Genomic DNA, 15,801 nt, shown 5'->3' with positions numbered 1-15,801 from the left:
GAGGTGGTCGGCCTTGTGCAGATCCCTCGGGGTTGCCTCGAAGTGACCCTTTCGTCGGCGCAGGGGCAATTCGCTCGTTGTTGGAGCTGATTTTATTTTTGACGGGAGAAAGCCGCGGAGGGATCCTTGCCGACGGAGCCGGCGACAGGCGACTCGCGAGCTCCTCAGACGGCGGCAGAGGTAGGTACCGCCAGTCTCCAAGGATCTTCTTGAAGAGAAGAGAAGCAGCGTCTTCCTGCCTCTTCTGGATGGGGAAAAATTAATTTAAGTTCAAGGAAAAATTTCGGATGGCTTGGGTTGAGGATTATTCGACCGTACTCATCGTCATATCTCGTGCACAGCTCAATAAGTACCTTGACGAGTGACGCGAACAGGTCTGGATCCACCCGTTGAGACACCGATTTGGCGACCAAGCTCTTACGCAGCTTAGCGGCTTGTCGCTTGAGACTCTCACGAGCTTTCGTGCTAGGAGAAGAATGCAAACTTATCATAGGTCTCACCATTGTCTGACAACAGTTTTGACAGCATTTTCCGCTCTTTCTTAGCGTTGGAGGGGCGCGCAAGCTCCTGTCATTGGTCTCTGGCGATAGATACGACGCGATTCCTCGATGTCCTGAGGAATCCGGCCCTCCGCAGTCCTGCCATTCTCGCCGAGGTATCTCTATCAAGGCAAATGCGGGTAATCGAATCATTCAGCCTCCACTCTGGCTGATGGAATGACTCTAATTTGCGTACCGGGATCCGGCATTCCTCGTTCGCCGAGCTCGTGATCTAGGGAATTGATCTGGGTCGTTCCGAACACTGTGACTCGCGGCGAGAAAACCATCCGACTTGTCTCTCGAGGGGGATTCAGTTCATAAGATTCCAAGCGACTGAGTCGAAGATTCCATGGCTCTCCATCAATCCCAAAAAACCTAACCCATTCTGAGACGGAGGCCTGCACACTGAGGGCGAGCCGAAGGATATTTTGTCGATCGATTCCTCGACAAGAGCTGCCGGAAACGAGGAAAACTCGGAATTCAGACTTACTTGCGTTGCATGTTGGCGTCCTTCAAGGGTTTGAGGTCCGATGCTCGGACATGGCGTAGCATCGCTCTTGAATAGTACTTTCTCGGCAGAGTCTACTGCCCCTCACACCCCGGTGGCGAGTGACTCCATCCGAAGACTTTCTTAACACGACCAATTAGGGCTCTCCGGACTCTGGATGATTGCCCTCGTGTTTCGAGACACCTTCCGGGTCGGACGGGGGTCAAGGCGGCAATTATTTGAGATTGAGCTGCTCTCAAGCCTATTAAGGCATGATCGCGAATCCCGGCGATATCCCAAGGTACTTCGCGCCTGGGTGAAGAGCGGGGTAGCGGAGTTCTCATAGAGGTTATCGTAGCAACCCCCATTCCGGAGAGCGGAGCTTTTCTCGGGCGGCTCGATGAAGGAGCTTAGGGAGCCTCTTAATCAGGCAGGCGATATGAGAATAAGCTCAAACAATTCCTGGTACGCCGGAGTGAGGAGTCATCGTATCGAGTTCGAAGTTCTCACGGAACTGCCCCGAAGTGTGCAACAGGCCATTAGCGAGTCACCTGAAGATGTGCACTTTATTGGCGATACGGATTCATAGACATCCAGATCTGGAAACGAGGCCTCATACACCGCGAAGTCCCCGAAGGGGAAGAGAAAGATGAGTAGTTTGCGGGACAGCATGAATGACGTACTGAGCCAAATCAACCAGGCGGGCCGAGCTTCATGAGCGAAAAATCTCGAAGTGAGAGAAATATGGATTGAATACTTTTGGGGTGTTTTCCCCGTAGTTCTCGAATTTGCCGCAATGCCGGGAAGGTCACCAGCGAGTACGACACGGAGACATTCCGATACGGAGTTCGAAACGGATAGACCTGACGAAAAGCGGTGGAAAGAACATTCCATACTCCATGGGAACGCGCAGAGACCCTACGATGATGGGTCTGCTCACGAGAAGCTCTGAGGGACGGTTGAATCACTTCAGCCTTCGAAGCATCCGGGTTCCCGTGAGTCTGTCGAGCAATCCAATTTTTTCCAAGTGAGAAGGGATCACTGTTTGAAAAACTCTGGATATCCGACAGGGCCATCTCCAGAGCTTCCCGAGGGGCTTCCAAGATGTTTCCCGCAGGGTGGCGGAGCGGAGTTTTCGTCGAGGGAAGGGGGGTAGAGGCACGTAATGTATTTCGGGAGGGGCGCTCATGGGCCCGCGCGGCTCCTACATAAGTGAAATGGGGAAATCAAAACAGGCAAGGGGCGATCGCTCGTCTCCTGAAATTCGTGTAGGATACAATCTTCGTGGACCCTCGACAGGCGGAGTTGGTTCGCATCATCGGGATCGAGAGATCGCATGCTTCATTCCTGCTGGGACCTTCAATCAGCGCTTGGATGCCTTACAGGCTTCGCGGGAGAGGAATCCGACCCTCGCGATATGGGCCACAGTCTCTTGAGTCTAAACAGGAGTCATTTGATGAGGAGCTCCAGTACGACGTGGAGGAAATACCTCTTCTATGATGCCACAGTTTTACTAGCAATCCAGGAATGATACACTCCAGTAAAACTCGAGAATCGATGTCTATTCGAGAGCTGGATGGGGCTCCCCTACTCAATCTACTCCGTCTTTCAAGTATAATATTGGCGGAGGAAGCCACGCCAGTGCTGTCCGCGGGAGTCCGCGGCGGACACAGCCTCCTTCAACGGATAGCAGGGAACGATTCTGTGGCGATGGATTCGATGCACCTCCTCCATCCATGAACCCGATCATCGACATGATCGAGACATGCACCGTCACACGGGATACCGCGAGCATGAGAATCCGTTTGAAGCGAGGCCTAGCAAGGATTCGAGATCAGAGCACGCCCCGAATGCGATGTCAACCTTTCGGGTTTTGATCGTCCGAGATCAGCACACTATATCCATCGCCCCTCGCGCCACTTCACCGTTCGGTGAGACTGACAGTGTTCAGCTTGAGAGTCGGGCCCCGATTACTGCAATTAGTGCGCTATCTCGCTAAGACAGACCCGTGTGAGCTCCGACCGTGTCCTCCACTGGTCCTGACTTTTTTTTAAATACGCCTTTATTACATTGTGAGTTTACAAAATTGAAAAGAATTCCACGAGGATATGCCCGAATACGAGGATACGAGAATATGTGGATGAGGCAGGCAGGCGCGTGTCCAGGATTTTTTTTTGGGGGGCCAGGGCCATTGTTTGGTAGAGACTAAGTATCGATGATGATGAGCTTCAACATGGAACTCTATGGGCCAAGAAGAGATCTTGAGGGGGGCCATAACCCCTTGCCCCCCTCTGGGCACGCCACGGGAGGCAGGAATAAACGAAACTTCTGGGAGGGTGGAGGGAGGGGGGGAATTGAGGCTAGAAACATGGACGTTGGCTCTGAGGAAAATTTTTAGCAGGGGGAATACATTGTTCGGGGTGAGAGTAAGAGTGAGTATGCATGGCGGTAGCGGCGGAGAGAGAACATTCAGGCGATCAGAACTCGAACTCAGACTCCGGGAGGTCAGAAATGAAGGATCTGATCAGTTTTCTCACGAGGGCTCTATTTGTCGCGTTTTTGAAACTGTCATCCAGCCTGTTGTATAGGTTCGCGAAGCGGTTGAGATGGAATTTTTTAGACCTGACCAGTCATAGCGATGGGGGTCTGATCAACGAGCGGCTCCAAGTGCTGTAGGGATGGGTTGGAGTAATATCTGCCATCATGGAGGTCGTGGTCGATCTGTTCCGGACGAGACATTCAGACAGCAGGCAGGTAAACTCTTGCATATCTCCCCACGATCTAGCGAATTACCCGGCCACTCAGCTGATTGAGAGAGCTCCGAGCACTCAACTCCATCTGCTGCGATTTATGACCCTGTTTCACGCAGGGTGTCGCTTCCGCAGAGGGGTTCATCCAGTTCGAGCTTATCTTGAACTTATCTGCGGAAGGATGATTGAATGATTGAACCCGAAAAGCGAGGGACACGTTCCATATAATCTGCACTCGAATCGCTTCCAGTCATCTTACTGACGAATTACTGGTGTATCGGATAAGGCATGTCATATCTTCAGTTTTTTGATGAGGCAGTCTAGAGAGACCTGACTCAGACCCTGTTTCCGACCGGAAGGACTTATAGCCGAGAGGACCGTTGAGCTGGTCGAGCGATGACAGGCGTGCCTCCCCTATTCGTTCATATGAGATACTGGGGACGCCGAAAAAAAAATCGCACACCATCAGGCTGACCTGATCGAAATCCGCTCGATACATTTCCAGTTCTTGATTACGGATCGGTCGAGGGGAAGGAAAACAGGTACGTACCGTAAATATTCCAGTACGAGCCGCTCTCCAATAGTGGCCCCTCGGCGGAATTCTCGAGTCGAAGTCCGTCTCAAATTAAAGTAGCCCGTCTCGGACAGGACAGGATTCCCCTTCAGGGGAATCGAATCGGGTTTCCGAGAAGCTCTGTTCTAAAACATACCTCGAGTTTCAGGAGTGGCGAGAAATTCAGTTTCCCGATTCTCTTCTTCCTAATCACCGTCATTGCAAAACCGCGCGTAGCATGAGGAGCTCCCTGTAATAGAAGCCCCTCTGCGAAGGGGTTTGGAATGATAAGAGCTCGGGCTTGTATTGGAATATTCACGGTGTTTGAAGGCAGAATATCGAGTAATTCGGATCTATGTTTGTGACCCATACAGTGAAACCTCGTTAAGGACAATCCGTTCCATGGAGCCGTTCCCTCAGGAAAGTGAATACACGGAACCATTCGTTTTCGACTCGATGCCACGGTCCCGCAACTGTCTTCCGAGGGTAGAGAACTTCAATTCGATTAGAGAGATTATAAAGTGAGATCGAAGGCTCGAGAGAGCTGCCTCCCGAAAGAGTGCTACAGTAGAGTAGACGAAATCCTTCCTCTATCGAAATATAGTTCGGTATCAGAGACTTTTTTCTTCGAAAAAAAGTTCTGAGTCTGGAATGATCATTGGAAAATCCGTTCGATGAACGGCTTTCAGTGTACTGTGGGACAGAACTTGGCCTTGTGCCTTCAAATTGGGCAACTATTCTGGAATACTTCCGATGTCTCTCCACCGCTCCGTGCCTCGTTTCTCGGCTCGAGGAGCTAGAATGGGGGAAGCGTCACTGAGCGCAACCATTAGTGGAGGTGATCCCGAATCAACCAGCGTTGCGGGCGAGCTTTTGAGCTAGTGATTCACTTCCATGATATGTTGCGTCATTGGAAAGCTTTTATCAAATAAATTCTCATCCGACAGGTCGTCGACTCATCCGATGGTGGAGCCTACCCTTGAAGCCGCGTTCTCCGGGAGATTCCGGAGATGCACTAGCACGGTTCCATATTTGGAATCGGGCTTTCGAGGTCAAGCACCATGTTTCAAGGCCAAAGACCATGAATGTTCCCGGATCTCCTCTTCGACTACGCTCTGCTTTGCTCGATTCCGACGCTGAGCTTGGGACTTGAGTCACAAAATCATTTTCCAATGTGCTGAAGAGGATTCCATGCCGAGGCTCTCCGATCCTTCGGTAATGCTAGGTTTCTGGGAGTCAGTTTTGTATGAGAAGTCCAACCCAATCAAACTAATTATAGCCTATTATTCGTGCGATAGATGTTCAAGCGACGTCCCGCCTTATCACACAGTGCGTCTATCCTTCTTATAGCATCCAAATCTACGAGACTATCGTCTCACTCTCCCTCTCGGTTTATCAGTTTTACAGGGTGAAGTTACGCTGTAAAGTCTCTCATAGAATACCGAATGTTTATGAGTCCGTCTCATTTGCACCTTCCTCGCTGAATGCGGGGGAGGATCCTTGCTTCATAAGCAATTCTCTTTCGAACTCCCATCAGATCGCACCGGGGAATTCCCTCGACGAACCAGGATACGGGACGCCTCCAATGTGCCAGGGACTAGTCGAGCTCGGAGCAACCGACGCGGAAGCATGCCAAGCGCTGCCAGCACCGGAGACCAAGGACAAGAGCGTCTCCAGCTCAGACGAGAAGCCACGTTACGACAGTCTCAGGTCTTGGTTCGTGTGCGCGATCTGCACTCTAGCGATATGCGGATCCGCGGTGGGTTTCCGATGTTCAGGTCTCATCCTCGTCTCAATCGCTGAAGAGTTTAACGTCTCGAAGGGTGAAGCATCATGGCCCAGCAGTATCGTGAACCTCGGGACGCTCTTTTCCGGTGAGTGATTCTGCGACTCGAGATCGGCTCATTGATGGAGGAACCGACAGACGACAAGGGGAACCGCAGAAGAATCGCCCTCTCCCCGCGGGGGACTAACCCCTATTTTCCTGCAGGTGCCGTGATTGGTCCCTTGGCACAAAGATACCCTTTGCGACCCATCCTCTTCATGGGAGTTTTCTTGAGCGGCCTTGGTTTCGCTCTCGGATATCTCGCGCCCAACGTACAGGTCATGACCTTCGCATTCGCGGCGGTCCATGGATTCGGGGCAGGGACCATCCTCGTCGCGTCCAGCGTTCTACTTTCACAATACTTCGATCGCTACCGAGGTCTGGCCATCGGGATAGGTCACGCAGCTTCACCCGTGGCCTCGATGCTGTTCCCCTCGTTGTTCACTTTCGTGAAAAATCATCACGGCTTCAAGTGCGCCATGTTGGCCATAGGCGTCATACTGATGAGCTGTGCCCCGCTGACCCTGCTCGTGGACACAGCGCCATGGTGCAGAAGACTAAAGGGCAATGGTGAGAACCGAGCTCGTAGCGAACTCACGGCGCACTAATGTAAAGTCTCGGAAGATGAATTAGAAACTGACGGCTAACTGCCCGAAGCCTCGCTGGATTTCCCCTGACCTTTCGACTAAACTACAGGTCCGAGGACTTCGGTGTTCGCTTGGGATATATTCCGGGAGCCGATGTTCTACGTGTTCTTGTGCGTGAACCTCATCTTCCAGTGGGTATTCGATACGTTCATGGCGACTCTCGTAGACTACGGCGCTCAGAAGGGGCTCACGGTTGAGAATGCTGTACTGATTCTCGGATGCTACTCCATTGCTGACATTACAGGTCGGTTTATAGTTGGCGGCCCCGGATCTCGAAGCTGATCGATATCATTTGAGTATCAGATCGTTATTAGAGATACGATATTTTGAATTCTCCAATAGGCCGGATCCTGCTACCCGCCTTGGCTGATTGGGGCCTCATCCAGCGCGACGTTCTGATGACGCTGTCCTACTTCACGGCTTGCGTGTTCTTGGTGATCTTGTGTCTCTGTAGATCACTGACTTCCTTTTTAGCGGCGGTGAGCATCTTCGGCGGATTCTTCGGCCTCTGCAGCTCCTATTACATGAGCATCATCGCTCGGTACCTCGGTCTGGAACGTATGGCTTTCACCCTGGGCATGCAGGGTGCAATCAGTGGGCTCGTGTTTCTCTTGATGCCGTTCGCGATAGGTGGGTCTTCGATGAGCTCTGTAGAGGTCTCGGTATTCAATGGGACAGGATCGACCAGGAGCTCAAAGTTGTCACCTTTCAGGTATCTTCCGAGATCAGCTGGGTGACTACCGTCTCATGTACCTCCTGAACGCCAGTCTTCTCTCTCTGACGAGTCTTCCCTGGCTCTACGTGATTCATCGGCGGATGACAGGTCGTTCTCTGGAGCGGTCGTGAGGGAATCCTCGATCTCATAGAAGTCTTCTCAGATTTACGATTCTTGGTAACTCCGACAGACGATCGTCCTCTACGGCGTAGAGTCTACGCCTTATGGAATGTGATATTGTAAATTTATCGATGCGCAGGGACGAAGGCGCGATTCTTTTTCACAGTCTGGCAATAAATGGCGGCTCCTCCAGCGAGGGGATCCTTTCTACACAAAGGCCAAACCGTCAGGAGGATTATATCGGAAGCTACGGGGATTTTCCCTTGTCTCACCGCACCCCTTCAACAGACGGTCTCATGAGCTGGGGAAACATGTTCCTTGCTCGGAAACCTTATACACGGAGCCATGTAAGGTGTTCCACCACAAGTCGGTCCCGAACGATAATCATTAATTATCGAGCTCAGGGTCGCGCATTGGAATCGATGCTGGACGAGACTCGGCTTTGCTTCCGTTCGCTCAGCGGAGGCCACGGAGATCTGCACATTTCTGCAGATTTGTAGCGCGTGCCCCTGGCGCTTCTATCCCGTATCGAGCACAGCGCACTCATAGAATGTATGCCTTAGCCTCACCATAGCTCAACGTCAGTCAGGGTGGACCGGAAGAAAAGCACTGTGCTAGATTGGGAGACATGCGCGAGTTGTCCATCGCCTTGAATACGTCATTGGCTTCACGAGTAACGATGATCTCCTGGCAGATTCGAATAGCATGCGACTTCCGCCTCAGTTTTCCGCCATTACTCCGAATTCTGCCGGGAATGGTCGTCCTGGATTATCGGAATAACCGTAAATCGGGGAGCAAACGACCGTCGGAACGACTCGAAATGCCGATCGGCAATTCTCATCGGCTGTGAGTTCTATCAAATCGCGGAGTAACAAGCCATTCGTTTTGTATAGGTTCAGGGAGCCGTTCCTCTACTCTTCCAGATTGCGGAAGAGCCTCCTCATCAGTCGGAGCATATGAACGAACGACAGTGATTGAGCGATTTATATTCCAAGGACGAGAACAAGGAGAAGCTCCGACAGGCTCCGCTAGGAGAGTCCTTCCTTCCCGCTCTGGTCTCCTTACGCGGTCCCTTCTGACAATCTCCAGTCCGTGTCAATGCAACACAGTGTTTCGGAGCGACTGTGCTCAAGACTCAAGTCCGAACACGGTCCAATGATCGATACGTCCCCAGTTGCGCACGTGGCCATTGACGAGGAGTCCCCTCATTATCCGATGGATCGGGTGCTCTTCTTACTCACAGCATCAGAACGACGTCATATCTGCGCAGATGTTCTCCGGTAATCGGTTTGTAAGCGTACACCTCGCGCCGCTGAGGCTCTCGACTCCAGGTCGGTGCGCTCGAGAGCATCGCTTTCCCCCAGCTCCCTCCTTTCATTAGATTTGGCTTCACGAGGGAGGGCGAGCGACCATCATGTCCAATGGAGATCAGACGATTGAGTCACGGCACAGAGTCGATGCCGTGACCTTCGGAGATGGCCTCTGTCTGCGGGCGCGCGCCGTCGGACGAGGTTATCCTCATAAACTCTTCCCTACTAACAAGAGAGACCAGCTGTGCCAGGGAAATGTCACATCGGGAATCATCGTCTCCCTTCTCGTGTCGGCACGAGACAAGCGGCGCCCGATTCGCGATGCGGATTAATGACCATGTTCAGGAACAAGAACTATGTGTCTCTCGCATGAAGCGCAGATTGCACAGCAGGCTCTGTCGCGACAGAGAGGGTCAAATGAGCCGCATGTGGAATCGAAACTTCTCAACGGGAAATGATCGACCCATCATATATGAAATCCAGTCGATTCCTCGAGGAATCTTGTGCTTCATAGGGAAAATCACTTGACTTTCCTGGAACGTCCCGCTCCCAGAACGCACATCGATCGAGGAACTCCTCGCTCCTTCAGTCGTTTTTTCCGTCTCTGTTCCGGTCGACGTGCAAGTGGCTGGCAGAGGTGACGACGAGAGCCGGGAAAGAGACACAGAGGAGGAACCAGGGTACCCGGAGGGCGATTCTGGGTCTAGAGCCGGCAGAGGGAATGGGACTGAAGAGCCGACCGCTCGGGCGTGTGAGAAATCTGATTTTTTCCGAGAGGCAGAGGTGAATGTATGAAGTAATCCCATGGATATTTTGACCTGGGAAACTGAGATCAGCTAATCAGGTGGAGTAGATGTGGGAATGGTTAGAGGGCCGATGGTCGAATTCGCTAGTGAAGCCTATCATTTGATCCATAGCTCATGGGCAGAATTAAGTACTTATGAATCCAGGGCCCGCACCGATGATCGGACGCTCATCATATCGAACGCTGAGTTCGGAATATAGAATCTGCGCTTGCGACTTGACCCGGGGACGATCACGGATATAGATCGCTCTCCGATCATTCGCGGTAACTTCAATTACGGTGTGGAAACATCGATGCGCTGCGCAGAACCCCGAACATCCATGGTGCAAGGAGATCTAGATAGGATCAAGGATACGAATGTTTCTGCGAGCCGCCTCAATCCTTGCATGAGCTCAGGTGACTCGAACCGTGGCGCCTTTATGGAGCACATAAATTCTGCTCATCAATGTCCAAATTTTCCCTGCAACCACGAATGCTAGAAAACCTTCCGCAATTCTACGTTGCTCCTCCTTCAGTCAGAGTTGAAATGGCAGCCGCGTGCTCCAGTCGGATCTCCTGCTCACTTGCTTCGAGGATGTAGGCATTCGCTCTGACGAAGGCGCAGCAAACCCAGTCTCGTCGCACACGAGAATCTCCTCGGCCTATCGTCAAGGAGCTTCCGACCTCATCCAGACAGACAGTCATGGCAATTCTCATTGATTTAAATGCAGCGCTCCGCGTCCATGACTTCGACGCAGCACTCGAGCTTCCGAGAGAGTCGAAGGAGAGCAAGGATCTGTTCTGCTTCCACGCACGACAACTCTCCGAAGAGTGCTGTGTTGAGAAAAAGTTTCGATTGCGAGCGTTGTCATCATTCTTCCCGACTCCCCGAGCGCAGAAAACAACCGACCAAACGCTCGGAGACCCCCGCGTCTTTTCGGAGAGGGCCTCAGAGCACATCAGGATCCTGGATTAGACACGTTCTGGTAATAAACATCCGAGTGCTGTTCGGAGAATTGGATTCCGTAATCTTCGACCTGACGGATACAAGGAAGTCGTCCGAAAGTGCAGGCTGGCGTCAATGGTTGTATCTTCATTGCGGCGCAGGTTGCGGAAGCTCCTCGTGGCGCTTCGAATCAGTTGAACATTGAAGAGGTTTGCGTTCGTCGTTGTCGGCGGCGATCTCTTCCTTAGCGTCGTGGGTCTGCAAGGGTTTCCTCTTGCTTGTGGGCGATGTTCGTCCTTCGATGCCTGGTAGTTGCCGCTGTTGGAGTACCTATTCGCTGGCTGGTGTCGGTTCTTGAGGCAACCATTAAGTTCGGGACCTCCACACCATCCGGCTCCCCATCACCCGAGGATCCCGTGTCGACTGTCGAGCCAGTGACGCCAGTTATTGCGAATGCGTTATTGTTGAATTGGACCGAGTATGCTTGTGTTGATGCGATAATATCGTGCTATTCTCCTGATGATCGCCGTTGTGTACGTCTCTTTTTTCTGAGCCACATTTTGTTTCGCAGCTCCTATTGGTGGCGAATCGCGCCTCGAATGTGAATCGTCTGAAAATCGATGGAAATTCCCCGTTTGTTCAACTGGATGGGACGGGTTCGAGAGTTGTGCGAGAAAAAATCCTGGGGAAAAATTATTTTCCCTCCGGATTTTCTGTGTATGACATTCTCCTTCGGTTATCTTCCCCATGGTTTATCGGCGTGAATTTTCAGCCCTCCGAAATGATGAGCCCTATGCTTTCCCTTACACTTACACATTGAAAGCTGAAGTGAAGACTACCTCTATAATCACACCACCTGACAGATCAGCCCACTCTTTCCGGGCTCAACAAGACCACCAGAGTTATCAGACCGGTTTCCGGATTCCCCACGAGCGGTATCATTAGATAAGTTTCACGGTATTCTAGCGCGAAGTTTTACCATGCTTGCGGCTCACTTTTTTGGTTCTCACCGCTTTCTGTCCCATGCTTCGAGTTGGTTTGTGAGGTAGGTAGGTACCATCAAAATCGAATTGAAGGCGAATAGTGATGGGTTCACGATTGTGTTTTGAGCAGGGCATGATCCGGAAGCAGAGGGAAACCCGATTAGTGATTCAGGCTGACATTGTTGTTCTCTGGTAGGGGAAGTCAACGACGTTATTTCTGTTGTCAGCCGGCGAGAATGGATTAGCTCTTAATTGGTTCGTTGTCGCAAAATAGTGCAGAGAGTCGTGATCGCCATTATCGACGGGAGAGCTAGTACTGCGCACCCGATAGCGAGAACCATGTGCAGTATTGGTCTCTATCAGTGGCGTCTGGTCTCGAGGGATGGAATTTTTCCCTGAATCGTTCCCATAGGGATTCGTCTCCGATTTGGTCTAGAACAGACTGAGCTGTCGTTAGCTCCGTTCGTGCACGGTGAGTCGGGGGTTGTGAATCATCTCAGGGGAGTGTTTGAACCCTTCTAGATGATGCAGCTGATGTTCTTCGTCGTACATTCGATTGGGAAGTCGTCGTGGATGAAAAATCACGGGCAGGATGACGAGATTGACGTCAATGGGAAGTATCATGAACATCGATATCGTTCATGAGACCATTTCCTCAAACCAATAATCCGAGTTGTCTGTTTTCTTTCGTCTCTCGAATGATCATGGACCGGACGTCGATGTGTTTTGTTGTTATCGAATTGCGGGTTTTTGACGAGTTTCGTTGCCGCTGAGTTGTCCCCTGATATAGGTGAATACTGGGATGCCCGATTCTTTGTATCGCATTTCGAGCGCAAGGGCTGATTTAGCGACTCGAGTGACACTTATGATCCTGCGATACCATATCACGGGATACAACATCTCAGGAACGATTTCTCAGCAGATCGGTCGAGTCTCCTTCTCCAAATGCTCTAGTGGTTCCTTCGTGTTTCGCAGCACTCCACGATCCAGGAGCTCCTGGAATGCAAATCTTTCACGAGTTCTTCTCCAATGAAGTGATGTGCACTCAAATAGCACGTGGTAGATAGTTTTTCCGTTCTTGCTTATGAATCCCCTTTCTGTCGATTGACTGACTGATTCTTGAGCATGGCATTCCCGGAGAACCGGACCGCTGGTGAGCGTGCAAACCAGAAAGACCGCGAAGGCTCTTACGCGTCCCCTTGCACGCTGCGTAATAAGCGTCCCTGTGAAATTCTAGGCTCTCGGTCAGGGCTGAGACATCAATTGTCGATTGCCTAGATGGCGACCGAGCCAGCCGATGATGAATGCAATGTCGACTCTGAAGGCTATCGTGAGGTACGTCAGGCTTCCGCCGAGTTTTCGGTGATGTCGTTCCAATCGAGGTGTTCTCGTTCGCTCAATCGGTTCAATTCCTGGATCAGCAGGTACGGATTGAGCTCGGAGAGTCTGTATCTCGAACTGGATTTAGGACATCTCGGTATGTTTTCCTTCATTCGTCCAGACGTTGTTGGTCTGGTGTTGCGTTTATCGCATTCCAAGAAAAGACACGGGAGGGGGGGGAAATGTCGTGATTATAAAATGTTCTGATTTGCCATCCATTGTTTCGGTCATGAGACGGTCGAGGCTTGTGCTCATGATCATGTCGACGACATGGACGTCCAGTAGAATTTCCCCCCATGCCTTCTGGCGGCTCTTCGGTTAATTATAATTAGAGCTCGGAAGTTCAGGCACTCAAAAATCTCAGAAATAGCAGGCGGAAAGGCACTGAAAACCCTCGAAAAAAGCACCGAAACTGGGCAAAATAGGCGTTATAGGCAGGGAAACACACGCATCGAAGCGTCCATCAGTGTCGTATTGTGAGAATTTCATGTGCTAACATGGATTCCCATCGGTGAGTAATCGACGCCGATCCGATACGAGCATTTTACAAGGACGATTTTTTTTTGCGCGCTCTGGCGGAGCATCGGAACTTGTCGAGAGCAAGATGTGCTCCTGGAAACTAGCTTCGCCGACCTCATCTCATCACCGTTCTCAATGAGAAACCCTCAGTTTCCCCCGAAATCCTCGGGATTCGGCCCATCAGAAGCTCGAAAAGGCACTCTAGGCACGAAAAAAATGAAACAGGCATTTTACATCAAAAAATGCCGAAAAAAGCAGATATAGGCATTTAAGGCATAATGCCTGAACTTCCGAGCTCTAATTATAATCAATTACCATTAATGTATTTCCAATGTGGGTCTTCCAATGTGGCCTCATCATCAGTTCCTTCCATCGAATATGGCGCGACATTGGTACTTTTCCCCTCTATGTATGCGACGTTTTCCTTTCACGAAGTTTGCGTATTTTCAAGCTACAAAATCCCGAAAGCGTCAACTCCTCCGGAATAAGCGACGAGTCTTCCCAGAGCAGTAGACTCGAGAAGGATAACTACTATTCTAAGACTCCAGTTTCAAAACATTGCCGGTCTCTCGGAATAGGATTGGGGACTCCACTACAGAGACCGGATGTATTTTATTTAACGAGATGAGATCCAAGGCTCTTCGTCATGGCGCGCTAGAGGCGGCAATCCTGTGATCTCAACATTCCGTGAATGCACAATTGCTGTGAGCTGTAGTTGGATTAGGCTCGTGCTCCTCCTCGTAATAATTGGCAAAGGCGTCAGCTGAGTCTAGACATTCAGCCAGGGTTGTTATGAGTCTGATTCCAACCTCGTATCACCATTCACACCGGGAGCAGCTGAGTATCAGCACGAACTTAGTGAATGAGGTTGAGCTGCGAATGCGGAGTGAGGAGAACGACGAAAAGGTTGAAGAGCCATCGTCTCCAAAGCACGCGGAAGACATGCGGGATAGGAGGTCAACGATCAATTCGCTCAGGTCGCTTCAGAGACGATGCATGAGGCGAAATACAGGCCGCGAGTTGGCTATTGAAGGTTCGAATCTCTGAAGTAGCGAGGCGAGTAGGAGGATGGTCACGTTTGCGAATTTTTTCCTCAAAATTCAAAGAATAAGTGAGGTGATTCGGGACGGGGGAGGGCGTTTGCAGAGGATTCCGCCGCTTATGCTCGAGATGGACTTGGAAGTAGAAGCTTTCCTCGAGACGATAGAGCCGTCATGAACATGACTATATCGAGGGCTCTGAGCGAAATTCTGTGAGTTGAGCAATGAGACGATTCCCTCGCCGAGCTGGCGGACCAGCGAGCCCTCTAAGGTTTCTACCTACATCGAGCGTGCCGCAACTCCACGTGTGCGGTGTTCTCCGGGTATTTCCCTTATTCTCTTGCTTCGAAAGCGCAATCCCTGATACTGATTTGTGATTGTGACTTTAATGTCCGGAAGTGGGAAGAAAAGCCTCTGGCATGCAGCGCAGATCCAGCGGGCAGAGAGATCCTGTCGAGCTCATTTTAAAAGCAGACATTCCTTCCGGACCGAGTGTATTCGACGCATAGACTCACCAAACATGAAATCAGGTGAGTATCTCCGGGACATTCCTTAGTGTTCTATCAACCTTTAAGTTCAGACGGGGCTCAATGTTCCCCTGAGGGCTGACTTTGAAGGTACTCCCCTTCCAGCTGTTCTGTTCGCTCTTGTTCTTTTCGCCTTGGTAGCGTCTGGGGCATTCGAGGACTCTGAGGGAGATGCCGGGTCTCAAGACGAAGGCGTAGAGAAGGAAGGGACAGGTGACGAACTTGACGGTCGGAGCGAAACTAGTGACGAAGCTCCCGCGGACGACAGCGGAAGGCAAGATGATGACAACACAACTCCAGATACAGAATCAAGATCCAACGAGCAAATATTGGTGACAGCGACTGAGGAGCCGCTCCGTGATCGGCTCGAGACATTGAGCATGCGAGCGGTCGACCCCAGTGCCATCGAGTCTGAATCTGTTATCGCTGATCTTTCCTAATAAAAGCGCATTCAACGAGCGGTGTCTATCCTCAATGATCATGGCGGGACGTTCCTGTCCCTCTTGAGTGATCTCGACTCGGAGGGATCAGTTCGGAAATAGAACTCTGGAGATCCTACACCCGCTCGCAAAATATCGCGTCGGAGTTTCTTACAAAGAACTTAGCTTTGTTCGGAATTGATCCCAACGCTGAATTTGGGATAATCATATCTGAAGCTCTATTTCGTTCGCTCCGC

At 51.1% G+C, this 15,801-nt stretch overlaps 2 protein-coding genes across 2 annotated transcripts; both read left to right on the top strand.

Moving 5' to 3' along the window:
* Window positions 1–5,870: 5,870 nt before the first annotated feature.
* Window positions 5,871–7,871, top strand: LOC100899774 (monocarboxylate transporter 1). Its single transcript, XM_003738981.2, has 5 exons — window positions 5,871–6,203; window positions 6,320–6,724; window positions 6,851–7,045; window positions 7,144–7,431; window positions 7,514–7,871. Exons 1-5 carry the CDS (start codon window positions 5,915–5,917, stop codon window positions 7,645–7,647), a joined length of 1,311 nt encoding a protein of 436 aa, XP_003739029.2. The 5' UTR covers window positions 5,871–5,914; the 3' UTR covers window positions 7,648–7,871.
* Window positions 7,872–15,093: 7,222 nt separating this feature from the next.
* On the top strand, window positions 15,094–15,574 carry LOC100899537 (uncharacterized). The gene is made up of 2 exons (XM_003738980.2): window positions 15,094–15,128; window positions 15,231–15,574. The coding sequence occupies exons 1-2, from the start codon at window positions 15,119–15,121 to the stop codon at window positions 15,563–15,565; spliced, it is 345 nt and encodes a 114-aa protein (XP_003739028.1). The 5' UTR covers window positions 15,094–15,118; the 3' UTR covers window positions 15,566–15,574.
* The last annotated feature ends 227 nt before the right edge of the window (window positions 15,575–15,801 follow it).

This window comes from Galendromus occidentalis, unplaced genomic scaffold (genome assembly GCF_000255335.2).
Source record: "Galendromus occidentalis unplaced genomic scaffold, Mocc_1.1 scf7180000076381, whole genome shotgun sequence".
NCBI classification, from domain to species: Eukaryota; Metazoa; Arthropoda; class Arachnida; order Mesostigmata; family Phytoseiidae; genus Galendromus; species Galendromus occidentalis.
Note: the sequence above shows the minus strand (reverse complement) of the source record. Positions and strands in the feature narration are given on the sequence as shown.